We start from the raw sequence: 21,303 nt of genomic DNA, 5'->3' as shown, positions 1-21,303 counted from the left end.
TCAAGCAGGTTTTTGACTTCCCAAGCTGAGGCCACAGGGATGCTATATATTCCTTTCCATGAACAGCATATTTCAAGTAGACATATTCCAAGATTCTTGTAGTGTTACCTCCCATTTCACAGAAACTCCCTCAATATACAATACTACTCAACCAAAAATAACACTGGAACGTTTGCTGTTTCACAGTGAGCTCAGATGGTTCCTCTGTCTTCCAAACATTTTCTTTCCTGAATTACTGACAAATATCCACAAGATTCAAAGCAAGTTGTTTACCTTTTTGGCTAGAGGACCAATGGCATACTTTTAGTGCTAGTATATTGTGCCTTCATGAAAAATACTGTCCTCGTTTCTCCATAAAACTCTGCATTTTGGAGCACTTTTCCAAAGAAAATATATTTCTTTAACATTTCTTTTGTCCCCTTCACCTACTGCCAATTATTTTTGGAACAGATTGTCTCTGCCCATGCACTAATTAGTGTGTCTTCTAAATCACTTTCTCCAGAACAAAATATTTTAACAAGAGGAAAGCTAGTCTTTGTATTCAAGGATAAAACAGAATATCAGATATATTGGTTCCATTTTTTCCTCTGCCACAGGCATCAGGTATCTCTGTAGTTAAAACATTTTTGCTAGGCTACTGTAGGTAGCACAGATAGACAAAGGTTCACACTGCTTGCCTTTCAAATCTAAAAGCTAGCCCTGGTCCAGAGCCTGGCACATATCTCAGTGAAGTGCAATGCTTATCTCAACATGTTGGACAGAAAGACTGGCACAGCACTGGCCTCACAGAGCTCCACCAGTGATCAGCAGTATGGTTGCATGAACCTCACTGCTGCATGTAACTGTCATTGTGGATTTCTTTCTAATTTGTCCTAGTTCCTTCACAGTCTAAATGTGACTAAACCAAAATGAATTTTAAGTATTGCTGTCTTAGAGATAACATCTGAGAACAATATACAAATCTTTTGGTTTTCTGTGTTCTCTGAACACAGTTGGTACCATCCAGCTCCAACAGATGCCACTGAGCCCTCTCAGCCAACACTGTGGCACCTCTGGGAAAACGCATTTTTAAAATACTGTCAAAATACTGGACAGGTGGAGGAGGATGGAATGGAGGAGAGAATAACAAGGTCAGGAGAATGGGAAGTGCTCAGTGGCAGATCACATGCTTCCTTGGGAAAACTGTGGTCCATGGAGGACCAGCACTAGAGCAGAGGAGAAGAGCTGAGAAGGACGTACAGGCAGAGAGCGTCCTGACCACAAGCCCTGTGCTGTTCACTGCTGCGCTCACTAAGGACTTGCTCTGACACAGCCCAGAAAGTTAAAACAATCAAATGGTTTAATTGTTCAAAGTGCCAGATGCAGCAGATTTGGGATTGCCAGTGATAAATGCACTGACTGCAAGACGGTCTCAGGATTAATAAACCCTGAGTAACACCCAACAGAGATGCAAACCTTTGCTTTAGCTCTAACAGTAATGCAGCAAAAGTTCAGCCACATATTGAAGGCACAGTTCTCACCAAGAAAGGTGTCCCTGTCCTGGGTGGAGGAAAAGGAGCACAGCCTGTTGGCTGTCCTCATCCCTGGTCTCAGTGCTGCTGCAGCTGGTTGTGGTGCTAGCCCATGCTTGCACCCTCCCTCACTGATCTTGGTACCAGTGCCAGGAGCACATGCACTCCCTGATACCAGAGGCAGCATGCATCGAGATGTCCCTCTCATGGGTTTTGCACCCCAGCCCATGTTGTCCTTGCCTTCTAGGTGACGTTTAGCATGATTTAGGAGGAACATTGAGTAACATAGATATATATGTCTAGCATGTACTTCACTTTCCTCATCAACATATTGAGGGGTGTCAACTTTAATTTTAAAATTACAGTTAATTAGGCAAAAGTCTTTGGGCACCCTGGCCTTCAAAAACTGATTTGAGCCTGAGCGTTTATGTTACTTGAGCCTGAGTCACCATTTTTAGCCAAAACAGGGCCATCTTATCTTTGTAAGACTCCCTCCTTCAGCTCTTTGGCAGGCCAGCTTGGCAGATCTTCATTTAACCAAGCACCTGCTGATTGTAAATAACCTTGGTCTCAAAGCATGGTAAATCAACTTGCCTTCCTGTCCCATGGCAAGCTAGGTGGTTTCATGACAGAATGCTTCTCTTTTGTGTTTTGGCTTTTGGTTGTTGGGGTTTTTTTTATTATTGTTTCTAAATACCCAGTTCAGTAATTAAAAATTTAAATTAATTAGTGATAAATTAAAATCCCCAAGTCAAGTCTGGTTTGCTCATGGCAGTACTTGGTAAGTGATTTTGCTGTCTTTATTCTGACTCGTGAGTTTTCTCCCCACTCTGTTGCAGGGAGAGGTGTGAGCAAGCAGCTGTGTGATTGCTTGCTGCCAGCCAGGGCCTACTCACTACCCTTATTTCAAAACATAGCAGCAAAATTCTATATAATATATTTTTAAATATATATGACATTTCAGACACTTTCATCGGTTAAAAACAGTGGTTTGAACCATTCCACTAGAGACAGGCTTCCCTCACTTTGTTCAACTAGCTCTTTTGGTTACTCAGTGCTATTTCAGTTATCATATTTTATAAAGAACACTGCTATTGCTGCACAAGATACAAAACCATCCCCTATTTCTTAACTGTAGTAAGTACCATAGGGCAGACAGATATAAAAAGCTGTAAATGCTGACATTTGTTACTAAGCTTGGGAGAGAGAGTCCTGAATACATGCAAAGCATGGGGCAGAATAAAGAAGGATTTCTTTTTTTCACATTGCTGTTTTTGCCCATAAACCCACACTTCTGCAGGGTGTTTGTCTAGACCCAGATGGAATATGTAGCAAGCTTCTCACAGAGCAGCAGCTTTCTCCAAAGTTATTTTTGCAAACTTCTATGTATGGATCTTGTGGCAGTCATAATGTGAGTACTGATATTGTGTTACGAAAATACAGAAACACTGGCTCAGAAATTTTCTAGGCTTGATATGCCCCTTTTCAGCCTTCTTCCTTCCTTGTTGTTTATTAGGCTACCGAAGAAACAAAAATAATAGTGAGTCTAATCTCTGTGCTGTCCATCATCCATAGATATGGAAACCCAGTTGTCAATTGCCAAATACTTTCTTACTTTGGATTAATTTTTAAGCCACCAGTAGCCTAGTACAAGTGTCTTTGGTTTATTAATTAATTCTTTGTACATATTCAAACAGCTCCAAAAACATTAGGGACCCTACAACAGAAAAGGCAAAGTAGGTGAAGAAAACCCCTGAAGATAGCAAAGGATCTTGGATTTACATACTACAACGGCTGCTTTCTATCCATAATCAGAAAGTAATGGTTCTCTTTTTAACTGATAAATTAGGTGTAAACACAATCTGGAGCACACACCTTGACAATGAAACCCTTCATTTCAGGAGTGCTTAAACAGTTGTCAGGCAGCATTTTCTGAAAGTTTTCCTTCAGGTAACTTACCAAGTTCACATGGAATTCTGGAAATTTTGAGGGAAAATTTCCTCTGTCATAGAATCATAAAATCATTTAGGTTGGAAAAGACCTTTAAGATCATCAAGTCCAACCATTATCTAAGTCTACCAAGTCTGGTGCTAAACCATGTCCCTAAACACCACATCTTCACATCATCTAAATAATTCTAGGGACAGTGATTCAACCACTCCTTCGGGCAGCTTTTTACAATGTTTCACAACCCTTTCAGTGAAGAAATTTTTCCTAATATCCAATCTAAACCTCTTGTCCTATCACTTGTCACTTGAGAGAAGAGACAAACACCCACCTCACTACAATCTCCTTTCAGGTAGCTGTAGAAAGAGAAAAGGCCCCCTCTGAACCTCTTTTTCTCCAGCCTAAAGAACTGTTCCATCAGCCATTTGTCATAAGACTTGTTCTCTAAACCCTTTAGCAGTTTTGTTACTCTTCTTTGAACACAATGCAGCACCTCAATGTCATGGAATCATAGAATCTTCCTTTAGTGAGGGGCTGAAACTGAACACTGTGTTCAAGGTGTGGCCTCAACAGTGCTGATGGCAGTGATGGCACTCAAGATGATCTGGCCCATAATCTTCGCTGGCACCGAGGTCAGACTGACAGGACTCTATATCCCTGGATCCTCCTCCTGTGACTTCTTGTAGATGGGCATCACATCTGCTAACTTCCATTCAACTAGGACCTCCCAGGTTAGTCTTGACTGCTGATAAATGATTGAAAGTGGCTTGGTGAGCAATTCTGCCACTCCATCAATACCTTTGGGTTGATCCCATCCGACACAACAGACTTGTGTGTATCCAAGCACTATAGCAAGACACTAACCACCTCCCCGTGGATTATGGGGGCTTCATTCTGCTCCCTGATCCTGGGAGCAACTCCAGCTCAGGGGCCTGGGTACATGGAGAAAACTGGTCTTACTTTTAAAGACTGAGGCAACAAAGGCATTAAGTACCTCATCCATTGCCATTGTTTCCCTTCTCATCCAATAAAGGATGGAGATTTCCTTAGCCCTCCTTTCGTTGCTAATGCACTTACAGAAACATTTTTATTATCTTTCATAGCAGTAGCCAAATTAATTTCTATTTGGGCTTTGGCTCTTCTAATTTTCTCTCTGCACAGCCTCACAACATCTTTATAGTCCTCCTTGAGCAAGTGGCTGTTTGCTCCTACTTTCCCATTATTCTAGAAATATCTTCAGCTTCACTTAACTTCTATCATACCTAAGCACTTCTTTCAGCATTTGCTACTATTGCCTTTTCTCTGCCTATATATTTTTCCTGACCATTTAAAAGCATTGTTTACAGAGCAGTGTTTCCACAATGTCTTAGTACATTGAGGCCCTGTTTCTGGCTGGCTTCTATGGTACTGAGGTGCTAATAACCAATAACAGAATGCAATTAGCTCTCTACTGTCTTTACTGCAACAAAAAGAAATTCTTACTAGTTTGTGGAAATGCAGGATACCTTTCTGGTGACTTGTTTTTTTTAATATTTCTCAGCCACCTTGTTTTGGTGGAAATAAAACAGGAAATTGTTAGGTTGAGCTCTGAACATTGACATTGCAGCTCATAGATCCTGTATCATTTTTGAATCATACTGTGTATGTGAACCAGCAGGTTGAATTTCACACCCCATCTCGACAGCTCCGTCCAGAGACAGGATGCCAGCAGATGGCAGATTGATCATTGTGCTGTGGAAGTTCTTAATTCTAAAAAGAATTTCTAAATTTTAAAAAGAAAATTGTAGGGTTTTCCCTTACAGAAAATCACAATGAATAACACTTTATTAAAAAAGAAAAGAGAGAGTGTTAATATCCTCACTGGACTTTTAGCAGCTGATGTAATAACATACTGATACTGGCTAGTAATGAAACACCACAAAACAGAATGATAGAGAACGTGTTGATTCTTCATATATGTTGATTAGATATCAGCAAGTGCTGAGGAAACTTTTCCATCAGTCTTCCATTAACTTAATCTGCTCAGAATCACATATGCCAGGCCATATATTCAGAACTACAAAGAGGATCTTACTAGCTGATGCATCACTTAGGTTATAATACATTTCTACATTAAACAGTGACAAGAGTGCAAAGACAGAATGATTTCACTAGTTTGACTAAGCAGTGATATGAATTTGAATTTCTCTCTTTTGGGACAATCTCATCTGAAAGTTTGATTCAGCTGCTAAAAATGAGAAAAATCAATGTCATTTGAGGGCTAGAAGAGAAAGTGCAGGGTGAGGACCGTCTGGTGTGAAGCAGACAGGGCTCTTGTACTATGTCATTAGCATAGGAAAGAAGAGGTAAAGGTGGTACTTCAAGATAACATCAAACAACTTCTATGAACAGCACACTTTGCTGAGGACTCACTCACCAGTCCCACACCAATGTCATGTATAATGCTATGGGTTTGATGTGGGCCAGGGACAAGAAGAGGAGGAGAGAGAGCAAAGGCAGAGATAATAAAGCAAATGGGTGGACAGAGAGGAGACAAAGAAACAAGATGGGTTTTAACTGTTCCTCCTCTCTTGTACAAAGTTTCTTTCCCAGGATTTGTTTTCCCTGGATCTTATCTTTTCAGATAAGGATTTGTAAAGACAATTTCTGTGACTTGTACAGTAATAAAAAAGAAGTTGAATATGTAACAAGAAGTTGAATATCTAAGTGAAAGAGTAGCTATTGTAATTCTGCTGTATTCAGAAAGACAAAGTTTAGGAAAGGTAAATCTTTGGCCGTCACTTTCTACCAGCTCAGCAGGATTTCTCTGACTCCTGCCCCAGCCCCATATTCCAACTAAGAACTACTTTTCTGGGACTGTTTCAAGATTAAGTTGATGTCTATTACTGACTTTCAGGGGAAAAAAAATAAAACAAAGTGTATATCATTTTCATAACACAAGTTTCTTAATCTAGAGCAAACCACTTCTCAAGAGATTAATGGGCAAACAGGTTCTCTAAGCTGAAAACCTGACAGGCATGTATCAGATGTGTTTGTTATGACAAGCCCCTGGTTCAGTGAAGCATGAGTTGTTTACAGGGGTGTTGTGTTTCTGTGCAGAGTAGTGTATTTTCCTGAGATATGAGCTTCAGTGGTGCAGCCTTCTCTGGCTGCTCACTCACATCTCTATATTACAACTCACCCTACCAGCTGTGTAGCTAGACTCATCCTCAGAGTCATGCTGTATGGCAGAGGAGTGAAAGCAGTAACCAAGACCAGGAACTGCTCACAGTGACTTCATCCTAGAAGCCAGAAAATCCTGGAATGCTCTCACAAGCATGTTATGCCTAGGCTGAATGCCTGAATCTGTACTGAACTGCAAGAAGAGGGAAGATCTTTCAGTTTATGCTCATCCCGTATATTCCCAGTGAGAATCTAAACACTCTTTACAAGGTCTGAAAAAAAGACTATTGAATTTATTCTATATTTAACTCATGATAATGACAGCTGTTGTGTTCTGAAACTCTGCCTATGGAGTGCTGTTCTTTCTATCTTTAGATGCTTGAAGTCCCTGTGTGTACAGAGGAAGCCAAAAGAATGGGGATTGTTCTGCTGTTTATTATAGAAACAGTTTCAGATCGTTCATGAGATCCCTTACATGTGTAAGATAACAATATTACTTTTATGGTTTTATGTCACTTTGAAATGCATATTTCATTTCCGTAGTGTCTGGAAGGCTTTGCTATGTGAAGACTATTGATAAGAATTATTAACATTTTAATTACATTTTGAATATGTACATGGTTTTCTCAGTTGGACTGGGAGAACTGATTCATCCCTGACCCCAGATATTGGATGCTTGTGGACAGTGCATACAATGACCCTGTACAGATTCTGGCAAATCACACTTGTATGCATGCGAGAACAGACTGGTGACCAGGATCTGCCCCAGATTCTTGAAGATGGGATATACAGGAATTATCAGTAGCTGAGTAGATACTGCATCCATAGGGGATACCTTGGTTTATGTCTTTAACATGGTTAATGTTTAATTACTTGTATCAAACACAATCAGTTCAGTAGGACAGATGGCACAGACTAGCCAGTGTGTGGTGCTTGGAATACCGCCTTGTATCCCAGGCAGAATCACTCTGCCAGTGCCTCCTTTCCTTAAAATGAAAACACAAAAAGTCTCTGCTTTAACAAAGCATTATTTTTCAATTAGATACTTCCAGCCCTACCCAGTCACAAATGAACAGGTTTTTATCTGGTTATCTACACAATGAAATAGTGGCAACATTTTGGATCTCAAGATGAGCAGTGACATGTGTCCAGCTCTTCCGCTGACATATTCTGTCAATACAGTGGGGGTAGTGTGTATCTGATAAACACAGATCTCTTTGCCCCTTTATAGAGTTCAAATTCTTCTTAAAATTCCCACTGAGTGTGTGGGCTGATCACTGCAATAGCTAAATGTAGCATTCTTAGGCTCTAATTTGTGCCACTAATTAATGTAAGTTTGGTGGGGCTCTGCACAGGTCATGTCAGAAGCAGCAGAAGTTCACTAGCACAACTCCTCTGGGAGGAGTTCTCCTTTCATTTTTCCAGCTATGCTAGAGGATGCCAGGGGCAAGCTGTCCTTTGTGTGTTGTGGGATCATGCTCATGGTTATCCTGTTGGGTGGAGCAAGTGATGTGTTGAGAAAATGCATTGGGTGAAAAAATTGCTGAGCTGACAGCAAAACCCTCTCCTTCTCATCTGCAAGGGTATGTATACTGCCTTTTTCCTAGCTTCAGAAATTACCTTAACCACAATGCAAGGTCAAGTTGCCTTCAAACCCTATCCACTTGCACAGATGATGATAAAGTTAAAAGGCTTTCAGGAACTCTTGGCTGTTCCAACACCATCTGTGTAACATCCCAAAGGGTGAATGGGGCAAACAGAGGTAACTGGAGACAGACAGAAGCAGAGTGTTGAGGCATATGCACATGGAAACTATACACATGGAAGGCTTTTACAATCAGTCCTTGTAAGGAACCTAGATTAGGAAATACATTCCCCTGAGACAGCCTTAAGAAGGAAATACAGAGCCTGATCTATAATGTCTGTATCACAATCTAAAGAAGCCTATTTCTCTCCACACACTGCAGAGGCCCCTAGGAACATTAAGCATCATCTCATCTAGACTGTAAATATTTCATGATGCCAAATATGTAAAAAGGACTTCAGGTAACAGCAACAGAATTAAAAGCAAGTTATACAACACAAACAAAAAACTGACAGTGAACTCACTCTGAAAACTTTCTCCACCCTTGCGATACTCTTCCCGAAGATGGTTCCAAGTTGGTCTCCAATCCCAGCCAGCAAGAAACCAAACAGTGGAATACCAAAGATGGCATACAAGATGCAGAAAATTTTGCCTCCAACAGTGCTTGGGGCCATGTTCCCATACCCTGAGGAAAAAAACAATTGTCAGACTTTCACTCATGTTGCATTGCATCCTCCAAACTGTACCCACACTATGCGAATCTGCCCTTGAACTCTATTCAGTGCATCTCTCAGTTTGACAGTAAAGAACCTAACAGTTGTATTTCATGAGGGAGTTTTAATAACTTTTAACAAGGAAGTTTGTAAAACTTCCCTTTGAAGTTACTACTCCATTTATATTTAAAAGTCATTATTAATGCTGTAATAAAGGTGCATACATGTCTTCTTTCCATCCTTTCTTAGGGTAACCTGGGGCTGTTGAAAAGATGACCGTTTCTGATCAAGACAGCTGCATATTCTGAGTGAAAACGCTTGTTTTGGCCCAAGTGTGTTTGGGCATGTGTGACTTGCAACTCCAAATAAAACATTGGGAATATCTGAGATTGGTAGGAAGACTCCTCTGCACCTGGTTTATGCAATAAACTATGTACAGTCACCATAGTTTGTTCAGGCACTTCTTCCCTTCATGCACAATCCATGTGAATTTAGCCATAAGAATCTGCACAGAATATTATGACTTCAGGGTATTTCTGTTAAAATGTTAATGTTAAAGCAAAAAAAAAAAAAAAAGAAAAAAAAAGAAAAAATTGTGGTGATTAATATTTGTACCCTTCAATTTAAGATGAGGTATCATTATTAAAATATTATAGAGATTTGTATGTTGACTATACATAGTTATTTTAGTATTAACCTACAGTCCTTTTCATAACTGCATGTGTGATCCCAGATTTCCCCTAAAAGTCCATGAAATCCAGGCTCCATAGGCCAGTGGACTGAGATTGACTAGGCAGTATGCTGAGTGTCTGCCTAAGAGGAGTCCTAACAGGTGGATAAACTTAAATCATTTCCTTGCCTGGACACAACATGTAGACTTTATGCAGCCTACAAAAATCTCATTCATGGAGACTTTAAAGCAAATATGGGCAAAACTCCAAGCTCTTTTCAATATGCTATTTAAATAGCAGATGTCAATGAATATGCCTATATAAACTATGCCTACATAGTGGCATTTACTTAAATGAATAATTTAAAAGCTTTTCACTTTGGTCTATTGAGTAAACAAATATTAATGGAAGGTTTTCTTACATTTAATTCAGAAATGTTTTCTTTCTCTCTGCTCACTGGTTTTGTGCTACCACTAAAAATAAATGGAAATGTAGTCCCGCATACAAAGGAACACATCAGGAATATGCTCCATACAGTCACCCTTATTCTGACAACAAATCAAAAGCAGAGCCAAAGACACAGACTCCACTGTGTGAGATGATCACCACCTCAAGTCTTGTAACTGCCACAATAGGGTTTTGTTGTTGTTGTATTACCTGCATTAAAAACTTGGAAAATTCAGTCAGATTGTCACACTTTAAAGAAGGGTTATGTGATTGTCAGATTGTTTGCCTATACATCCACCAGTGTGTGCATCACTTTATCCAATATTTAAGTCAGAAGAATACTCAAGGCCAATGCAAATAAAAAACAACAATTTGCCAGTGATTTACAAATAACCAGGTCTTGTGAGCTCTAACCATGCCAGCACTGAAATCAAGCTTAAAGTTATAAAAGCACTGTATAATTATCAGCAGATTAACTTTATCATTAGTTTATCATATTTTATCTTCAGACCCTCTTCTGAAACCTCAGCTGCTTGAACAATCTTCAGGAGAGGAGAGGACAAAAACCTTAGAATAACTATTGCCACCATTCAGAGATCAAGAGAAAATATATTGGACACAATGTATAGGGGAGATAGACAGTAAGGGCCTGAATTATGAACTTACTAAAATGAGTGGTAAATGGGTCAATTCTTTATGCCCTTTATCTCATACAGAGAAATGTGTCCCTATTTCAAGGCCACAAATTCTAGAATGGAAAAAAATGGTTTGTTTTCTTACACAACATGCAATTCATGGAATTCCGTCCAATTTTAGTCTGACAGTGAGGAAGGATTTTAAATAGGATGTGATACTTATGTGAATACATTTCCAGTTGCAAAGAGAATTACTTATATTAAACTTCAAAGCATAAGCCAAAATTTATTCACTGAGGAATTAAGTGCTTTAGTGCACTTAGGAAGAAAGTTACCATTATGGGTAAATTCAGCTATAACATTAAAATCCAAATTTCCAACAACCTTAAAATAGTTATTTCAACGGGTTCTTGATCTTTTTAGTGAAAAATTAAGACTATATGCACCTACATCACAACAGAGTAATAAAGCCTTAGCTAGATCAGTGCTACTTGTCTTCAGTTCAGCATTGCTATTCTACCCTGTGTAAATAGCTTCTGCAAAGTACTCAGAGGTTCAATACACTTGACACATACCACAGGCATGCCTTCTGAGACTGAGAGAAATACAGTTCAGCCACTTTAGTTATTTCATCATCCACATCTCCGTGTGTCTATGTGTTTTAAAAGATGAGCAATGACCATACCTATTGTTGTGATGACTGTTCCAGCAAAAAAAAAGGCACTTCCAAGGTCCCAATGGCTGCTGTTGTTAGAGGAATTCCCTATGGGACTGACTCCTGCATTATCAGCATCGATAGCATGCTGCAAAGAAAGAGACAACAAATCACCCTTATGCATGGGTACGCTAAGGCTATACCTCCAAAGGTAATTTTCTAGGACAATGGGAATAGCTTAAACGTTTTAATACCTGCTCAAAGTATAGTAGCATTCTCTATACACAGAGCTGAATATATGACTGAACTAAATAGTTACTACGGTGCAAGAAAGACATAATGCATAGACAAATTACCAAAGATACAAAGCAATTGAGAAGATGACTGACATCAAAAAGAGATCCATAAATATCACTCTGGTAGCAATAAGTACCAAAGGAAAAATTCCCCAGTGGGAATAGCTGATGTTAGAAGCAGCAAAAAGGGTGCTAAATACAAATAATGTTTGTGCAGTCAGCTGAAATTCATCACTCAAGGATTTTAATTCTCAGACAATTGGTAATTGGTTCTTGTTTATATTTTATGCTAACTAAAGAAAAAATAGAATATATATGTTTCCCATTTGAAATTAACAAATAGGACAGCTGAGGAAACATCATGAAACAACTTTGTGATCAGCTAGGACTTCCCACTTGCTATATTGGACATGACTGCATCTCTACAAATATAGCATGGTACATAGACTCACAGCTAAATACATGAATGAACTAAATCCAGAAGCCATACAGCTTCCAGGTCAGTGTCCTATGTCTCACACAACACTGACTCAAACCAGGCAGACATATGAGTTTGCTGAATATTTGCTTTGGAATTTCTAAAAATGCACCATATTTTATGATGGGGACATACACATATGTCTTTCCTTGCAGCTTCACAGTCCAGAGGAAGCTAGAACTAAATACAATACCCTTCAAAGCACAGAAATACATCTCTCATCTGAATCTGTTACATTCATGTGAATTGCTCTAAGTTCATTTTTTAGATGCCTTTTGGTACATACTCTCTAGTTGCTTGTAGATCTTACACAATCAATTGCCTTTTGCAGAGAAACCGAGACCTCACTCTGGAACAGCAGCTAAAATGACTGCCTTTCAAAGTACACCTCTCCATCCCAAATGTTTCAAATGAGATTAATTTCATAAAACCAATGCAAAGGAACCAAGCTTCTCCCTTTCTGCCTCTTATCATTTCCAGCTCTTTGCCTTTCTCTTGTTCTTTTCCAACCTCACTTCATGTTGTTGTCATGATACTCACACTACTGCCAGATTTTCTCCCCTTTCCTCCTAAATATTGTCACTGGCTTTTAGCCTTGATTATTTCAGTGAACTTACTGCTGAGATCAAAAGTGGAGGAAAAGTGATGCCTCTTACATACTCTTTTTTTACTTTATTCAACCCTGAATTCCTACCCCAAAGAAAAAAGTTTCTTTTCACTTATTTAATTTTTTTAATCAATTATCTTTTTTCTCTGACTTATGAATTGTCTATGAATTGTCACTGTGAATTTTTTGTTTCACTTTTTTCTATACCATCCATGTGCAAAGCAAGTTTAGCCATGCTATTTTACCATTGCTCCACTTGTCATCTGTTCATGTCTATTATTTCTTGCCTTACCTTCTCTATAGTGTCATATTCTCCTGTGCTTTTAGCACTGATTTTTAATTACATCCATTTAACACTTCTGCTATGTGTAGCTTTCATGAAACATTTTTCTCCTCATTCACCTCTTACCTCTGATAGCTCATTTAGAACATTTTTCTTTTCTTTCCCGTCTATTTTGCACACTTCTCCACTCATTTTTTGCCTATGTTGTCACAAATGTTCCTCTATCAATTTTTTTTTCCCTTGGGCTAATTGCAGCTAATCTGCTCCCAAGTTTTTAATTACTCATCACATTGCCCCACAAAAAGGGAAAGAAGGAGGAGAAGAGGTGCATGGGCAGGAACAGAGACCAGGTATATCTAAAGAGATAGCATAGGACAGCCATTTTTAATAGTAGAGCTGTCACATGCCAGTGAAATTACAGGATGAGCAAGCTCTAGACTGGACTGGTTGTGTTTCATGTGAGCAGAAAGCCAGGATTCCTCAGCTCCTGTCTTTAGCTCAAGAAACAGGGATACACAGAAAAGAAGTGTTTAGGATCAGGCTCTTTGAAAAGGTTTCTCTACCAGTTGCTGGTATATTGCAGGTGGTGTGAAAGCAGAGATCATTTGTTTGTTTACCCAGAAGAGCATAAATCAGCGTAACAAACAGGTTGCCTCTTTAAATAGGCCATGACACACTGTCAGCTACCCTGCATATTACTTCTGCCAAGAAATGCTTCTTGCATTCCCCTTGAGTGTGTGAATATCAGCGAACTAATTAAAACACCTTAATCACATTTGAGTTTACACAGTTTAGCAAGTCTATTAGAGCCAAGCACTAACCCTTGAAGTGAATGAGTGTCCCATTGCGATAGATAGCTTTGAGCTTCTCAAGATCCCTTCTCATCCAGAACATAATATTTTTTTCTTTAAAGCTTGACTGACATCATACATTTATAAATATCCAACTATCCCAATACTGCCTCTTAATACACAGTATTTTGCATACAGATATGGAGGACAGAAAGGGAGCAGAGACGAGAGCAGCCCTGCAGTTAGCAGAACTTACATACACAATTTTGGATCATGCAATGAGTAAAGGATGCTGGAAAACCACAAGTCCACCCATACAGAAGTGTCATGCTAGATGAAGACTGACACAAAACTCAAACAAGGACACTATCACTGCTAAGAATTCCAGTTCATGGAGACCCATTTGTGAAATTTCAATCAGGCTTTGCATCATAACCTGAAGACCTACACCCCCAGGTTATCCTGGAGTAGGAAAAGAACCAATTTCCAGAGTTCTAATAGCTCTGATAAAAACCTTTCACATTTTAGACATTTTAAACTAGTAGATTTAGGTATTTTTATAGTTGAAGTATCATCAAAATTAACAGGTCATCAAAGTATCCATAACTGTTTCACACTTACTCCTTCCCTGATCCCTTCTTCTTTCTCCAGAGGAGTTACATGCACAGTCAACAACCTTTTTTCCGATATTTTTTTATGAATTCATAAACCATTCTTTAATAAATAATTATTAATACATGGCAATGTATCTTCTGAAATGCCATGCACTCAGGGAAGGCAATAACTTGGAATATCTCAAAGGGCTGAAATTGTCTTTCTTGCTCTTCAAGTAATGTCCTAAAGCCAGCAGGCAGATAGGAGGGGAATGACAAAACTACTAAGGTAAATCCAAGTACTCATTTTTTTTTTTAAGTAGATACATATCTGATCCTCCTTGATGTGTGATTGAGTACATGTACTAATCTATTTGGTGCCTTGATTAAATTATATCCAAAAAGAATCTAGAGTTATGCCCTTAGGCAACAAGATAGCTGGGATCCAGTAGAGCTGATGAGGAGACAAGAACCAAACAGACTGTTTCTGATTTCTCTGGGAAGAAATGTTTTTATCTGGTTCACTTGTTCATGTTACTTCAATTTCTCCAGCAAGATTGGAAGCATGAAGAATACAAATATTTTCCAAGGACAAGCATGCTACCCTTCCTGAATGCTGAACCACTCAAAGGATGTACCCTATGTGTAACCAGAGGTAAGAATTTGATAAAACTCTTGTAATCTTTTTTTCTAGTTTCATTAATTCCTCTCCAAAGATCATGCTAATCCAATAATGATTATCTCCTTCTGCAATTCTTTTCCAAGCAGATTCCTTTCAAGCACACAAAAAGTTGTTCTGATTGTCTTTCACACTCTGACGTTACTCTATTATCATTTCTGAGATGCTTCTCTTAGAAAGCACCCTTTGAAGACTAATTTCTCTATACTTTCTACCTCTCTAATTATTCTCACCACCCTTCATACAGTGATTAAGGGATCCTTATTATAAATTCTCATTTATTCTCTTTTCCACAATAGCAATTTCGAAAGACGAAGGCCAGCAATTTTTATTCAAGTATAACCAATAGTAGTCACCTTTGAAAGCCCATCCCTTAAATATTCTGCCTTTCCCGTAAAGGTCTTTTGGTGACAATCAGCCAGACAGTGATCTTATCTACACTTACAGTGATTTGATTGTTGTGCATGCACTGCCTCTGAGGGCAGATCTATAGCACAGCATTCAATAAGAGATGTGCACAGAGATCTAAGGTCAAAAGGCTTAGCACCCTAAAAACTTCTTAGCTAAGTTCTCTAAGCAACAAAGCTACAGGCTTCTGTAGCACCTTAGCCTCAGCCTGTCTCCTACACAACTGAAGCATCTCTGGACTAGAGTTACAAACTAGGATTCCTGCACCAACTTAGAGAAGACTCAGGAGATTTGAATTATTTTTTTTCACATTCTTTTAGGGGGGATAAGGTAAAATAATGATCAGAGATAGAAGAGAAATTGCAACATACAGAAGATAACCTTCACAGGCACAGGCAAAAGGTTCAATAGATGTTTACCATTGTTTTTCTTCACAGTTCAAATAGCATTTTCCTGTCTTCAGCAACAGTCAGGTCTTCCATATAGTTAATACAAAATAGTGTGTGTGTGTGTGTGTTTGTGTGTGCATGCTCCATCTAGATCTTTCTTCTAGCTCGTGAAAGCCTTTCAAGTTCTTTTCATTTTACAAGGCAATACCCTGAGGAAATAAACTGGCTTATGACACTACTGAAACTGTCATGCAGATGAAAACTGAAACATCATTACAGGATGTTCCCTTTCTTGCCTACTTGCAGGGCAAAAGTAGTTCAGAACAGTAAGCAAAAGTTCCTATCCAAAGTATGAATTCTTACCAACATAATTAGCCAGTAAAGCCTGACTAGCTTATTTCCAGCTTTGATTCCTTTTCAGCTTACAGGCTAACTCTAATGAGTTGCTGTAGTCATTAGTGGACATTGATAATACGACTTAGTGCGCAGCTGGGAACTCACACTTTTAAATTAAGCCTTGAAGGAAAAAGAAGAAAGCAGCCCACCAATACACTATGCAAAATTTTTACAGTAGCCAGAAAGACACAAGTCTGTAAATGAACTTCACAGTCTGGACTCAGCAATTCACATTTGTGCTACAAGTGCTAATATTTGCAACAGGTTATTGGAGATGAAGTTGGAAAGAGTGTCTAATTCACACTAAATTCTAACAGCTTTCTCATACAGCACCATGCATCTTCCTTACCAGTTTTCCAAAGGAGAACCCTTTGAATGATTGACATTTAGGTAGAGTCACATTTTTCCATCATTAGCCTTGTAAAGACCATGATACTCCTCTGCTCTTCTCCCTAAAATATTGTTCTGGAGCCATCCCCCCACTAGAAGGTAAAAGCCCACTCTAAGGTCTCTCTTTCTGTATTTTTTCCATGTTCTCAAAAGCACAGAGTTGAATCAACACAGTCATTCTGGAGAGTATGATCTGTGTATATCCAAAAGCATTCAGATAGTCAAATAATATTAATTGACTTCAGATAGCCAAATAACACTAATTATAAATAACTCCCTGACTGCACACAGCACAGCAGCCAGCACTCATAGAGGCTGTTGCCACATCATTTTGAAATCACAGCTGTAAAGGCAAATTTGGTACAACGCAAAAATATATCGTGCCAGCCAGGGAGATACAATTTTTGAGATCGCTGACATAAAACATGAAAGCACAACATTAACCCCCTGACATTATATTCAAGCAGTAGTTCACTGTTATTCTGTGCAAGTCAGTTATAATCAAAGTTTTCTCTATCAGGATACCCAGCTCCCTGGGGCCAGTTTCATCCCCTGACATGCAGAAGAAAACAAATGTCTTTATTGACAAATCTGTTTCAATATTTCACATCATTTGGCCCTAAGACATTCACATGCTAAGATGCTAAAGCCATTTAATTTACCTTTGCAAAATGATTTCCAGTTATCCAGTGCAATGCCTGAAGATATCTTGAAATCTAAGGAGACTGCAAATTTTGTTCAGAATATCTGCCTTCTAATGACACAGTATGCCTGTTTGTTTTGAGGGTTTTTTTTAGTGTCATGACTTTTGAGGTGAAAGAAGGAAAATATTGTGTAAAATAAAGAATTAAAACTGGTACATAGCTTAGGCTAGAGAATAGGGGCTATTTAGAAATCTTTGTACCATAGCTGTTATGCAAGGTTCTATCATCCTGTTGAGGTGTTTTGCTTGTTGCACCTATTACCTGTTCTGCTGTCTGCTTAAAAATAAAACATTTTGCATATGTTTTAATAGTGACATTCCCATCAGGTGAATAGAAACTTCTTGCTTTTAGTATTTTTTTTGAATCCTGTAACGGTCAGTACACATTAGACCTAAGGGACTGAGCAAAATACGGATCTCTTGCAAAACTGCCATGAGAAACAAATATGAACCAATATCCCTGAACAGAAGTCACCTTGACAACCAAGCATGTTCACCTGTCTTTTGAAGAGAGGTGAAGTATATGATCCAAGCCAGCCCTGATCCAAAAGCTGTATAGTCACATCAGCACAATACCACTTCCTGCTGAAGCAGGTTTGGCTTCTTAGCTACAGTACCAGGCCAACCAAAGGTACAGATACACAGCTTCTGACTCAGAACTGACCTGTATTCTTGAACACAGAGCACAAGCAAGGAGAGCCCACATGTATCTGCAAAGAAACAGAAAGAATTTTTTTTTTGTTTAGGAGAAGCAGAACAGAATTGCTGCCTATACAAGTGGGCAAGTGAGAGAAATCAATTAAGCAATGAGATGTCCATCAAAGACACTGAACAAGTTTCGGCTGAAAAGCAGAAGAACGATTTCTACATCACAGTAATGAACTACTAGAATAGCTTCTTAAAAGAAATACTAAGCTTATAAATTTGATCCAGTTACAGAAAGTGTTCTATAATACAGTTGTCTTGATGAACACAGGAATTCAGAGGATAGTTCTGTGTTCTTTTGGTCTGAAATGAGCTCTCATGCAGCACACCAGAGGGAAACACATGGTACTCTTGGAAGGCTCACACACAAATTCAAATCTGAAATATGAGGCTGAAATTCAGCTTTGTGATATTCCTTAGGTAACTTAAAATCAATCCTATGATTCACTGTTTACTCCATGCTGACAGGTTGATACAAAAGATCCTAGAATATAATCCACTGAAGTCTGATAAGATCCATAATACTTTCCTTTTCTAGAGTCTCAGCCAATGAAAAATAACTCTGTCCTTGGTAGGCCTTTCTTGCATGTTATACCATTTTCCACTTATTCCTAAATACTTGATATTTATTTTCTTCAAAACTGATTCTAAAGCTTTGTATATTAGACCAAACTAAAAATTCTGTAAAGCTTACATGCTAGTTATTTTCTGCTTTTCATTGTATACCTCATCATCATTCACTTACCTAAAATTTACAACAGTAAAACTGTAAATTAATAAACTAATAAGTTAAGAATTCTTGGCTGTATGTTTATTTCAAAATTCCCGCCTATCATTTTCTCATGGCCTCCTTGGTTGCTGTGTATAATTTTGGAAGAAGAATTAAGAACTTAATATCATGTGAAAATTTACGGAGATGATGGGCAAATGCCTTGCAAATATATCACCTCTCACAAAAATTTCTTCCAGACATTAAGTTCTGATTTTCTTTGCATACATTTTATTAATCTAAGTGAATACATATAATTTCTATTTACAACATTCTGGAGACACACTTTCTGTTTCCCAGACTTTAAAATCACTGGGTAGGAGCCTGCTCTTCCTCCTGCCCATTGAGAGGGCTCTGGTAAAAAAATTTTTCCCCCACCAGCTCAGCTGATCAACTAACCACCAATTTGTTTGTCCTGACTTTCAGGAAATAGTCTTCTTCATGTGACCTACCTGAATCAGTGTCTCCAGCTCTAGCTGGGTTACACAAACATGCTCCCGAAGAAAGTCAGCCTTCTCCAGTGCAATTGTGTTCTTCTGCCTGCTTTCAAAGGGCTGCTCCAGGGCACGGAAGACAAGTCCTCCTGTCACCAGGTAAACTACCACCACAACAAAGACGGCCACCACTGTCTTCCACTTCATGACTGTTTGCAGGCCTTGAGAAGGTGCTTCCATGGTCGCAACAACAGTGGCTCGGGATGAAACAGAGAGTCGTGGAGTTGGGTAGTGCCCGTTAGTTTTAGGCTCAGGTTCACAAGCTGGCACTGGTGAGGGAACAGCCACTGAAACACAAAGTAAAAAAAAAAAACTTATTCCAAATCAAATCCCTAAGGATTTGAACTCGATCTTCATATAAAATTTTCCTAAATACCATTTCAACATTGTTACAGAAACCATGTTATTCACACAGATGCAAATCTTCTCCTTTGAAAGGCTCTGTGTGCGTTTTGTTCAGCCATGCACAAGCCATCTCAAAGGTTTGTTTCACCCATTACCTCTAGAACTGGACAGGCTAGCTGCATATGCAAAAACTTCAGAAAGATGCAGAAATCATTTATTCAAAAAGAACATGAAAATTTTGACTAGTTAGGGTATAAATGATACAAGGTTGTGTTTGTTTGGGGACACTGTCAGTGATTTATGTCCTTAAATCACAATAGTAATAGCATTAGTATTAAAAGTGCTAGGAAATTGAACTATTAATGATCAGTGTCGCTACCTGGCCTGGTATTGACAGGAACAGAAAACGCTTTGCAAACCACAATGCTGTTTCGCACACCAACATAAGCAAGTCCATATTATTTACATGAATTCACAAAAACATTACTTCTGAAAACCTCCTTAAGCCTAGAAGCTTCACAAATTTTATCATAAATTGTTCTTCAGTCAAAGCATACTAGATAGTCAAAGTCACTCACATGCCAAGTACAGTGATGGACCTCCTAGCTTGGGACTGAGACACCATATAGTCCACGTGACCATCAGAGCTTGTAAACCCTGCCTTCCAGCCAAACTTACTAGCCCAATCACTGTGTCAAGCTACCAAGGCATCCAAATCAAAACTGGCTCACCTTCAAATAATTCAGGTATCTCAGCATCATACTTCACCACTCTCTCTTACTGGTGTTAATAACGGCAGGATGAGGCTGGGTTCCTCAGCATCCACTGGTATAATAGTAGCACATGCAGGATTTAAAGATGCTGGTTTCATTTTAAACCAAATCCCTGCTGTAATCTTACTATGGTGCAGCTGTCACTGGCCTGTAATTTCTTTGAAACTGGATTGATATATTTCATATCAGACCTAAATCAAATTACCGTTACAATACAGTCACTTTAGCTGCATTCTCTGAAGCTATTCCCAAAGTGTTTTTGCTGTTTTGCTCAGAAATTTAAGGATTTACAGCATGAGATCAGAGTGGTACTGCAAACTGATTCTATATAATTTGAACATACAAAGTGATTACACCTTGGATCTGAAGTGGGCTTCAACTCTTTCCCAATAGAAACCATTTTATGGTACTGAATAATTTCGGAACTCAACTGTTCACTACAGTCATGGTTTTCTAGAAGGGTTATGTCTCTAAAGTGCTGCAATGATGATAAAGCTTTCCACTTACTTGCTAACCAATAAACCACTGAAACTTTATAGTTGTTTTACCCCTACAGTTAATATTTCTTCTAATTTCTGACTAGGAGTCTCCAAATACTAAACAGATCAGAAAAGACCCAAGAACAGAGGAAAAGCCTCTGTGGCTGATCTCTTTTGTGTGTATATCAGTTTTGCATCACTCTGTGGCACAGCTGTTCAATTTGACCATCAAAACATCATTATGGCTTCCAACACTTATCAGCCAGGATTGAGTGGCACCAGACTTGAAAGGATACTTTCTCTTAGTTCCACACATATTTCACATGACTTCTAAGAACTTGAAGTGAAAATAGGAAGAAGAGTGACAGTGTTACAAAGAAGTCAGAAAGAAAGGAAGGA

At 38.8% G+C, this 21,303-nt stretch overlaps 1 protein-coding gene across 2 annotated transcripts in view; it reads right to left on the bottom strand.

Annotated features, from left to right (window-relative positions):
* Nucleotides 1–21,303, bottom strand: part of KCNK10 (potassium two pore domain channel subfamily K member 10) — a 52,721-nt gene that overhangs the window by 12,639 nt on the left and 18,779 nt on the right. The window contains exons 2-4 of one of the 2 annotated variants that reach the window (XM_054400381.1): nucleotides 19,266–19,594; nucleotides 11,357–11,474; nucleotides 8,730–8,890 (exon numbers count right to left, since the gene is read on the bottom strand). In XM_054400381.1, coding sequence (XP_054256356.1) covers nucleotides 8,730–8,890; nucleotides 11,357–11,474; nucleotides 19,266–19,594 — 608 coding nt within the window. Of the gene's footprint in view, nucleotides 1–8,729; nucleotides 8,891–11,356; nucleotides 11,475–19,265; nucleotides 19,597–21,303 lie in introns of both variants that reach the window. The other variant, XM_054400382.1, reaches the window with a different exon arrangement.

The sequence above is a fragment of the Indicator indicator genome, chromosome 4, assembly GCF_027791375.1.
Source record: "Indicator indicator isolate 239-I01 chromosome 4, UM_Iind_1.1, whole genome shotgun sequence".
Classification (NCBI taxonomy): domain Eukaryota; kingdom Metazoa; phylum Chordata; class Aves; order Piciformes; family Indicatoridae; genus Indicator; species Indicator indicator.
This window is presented reverse-complemented; position numbering and strand designations above follow the sequence as displayed.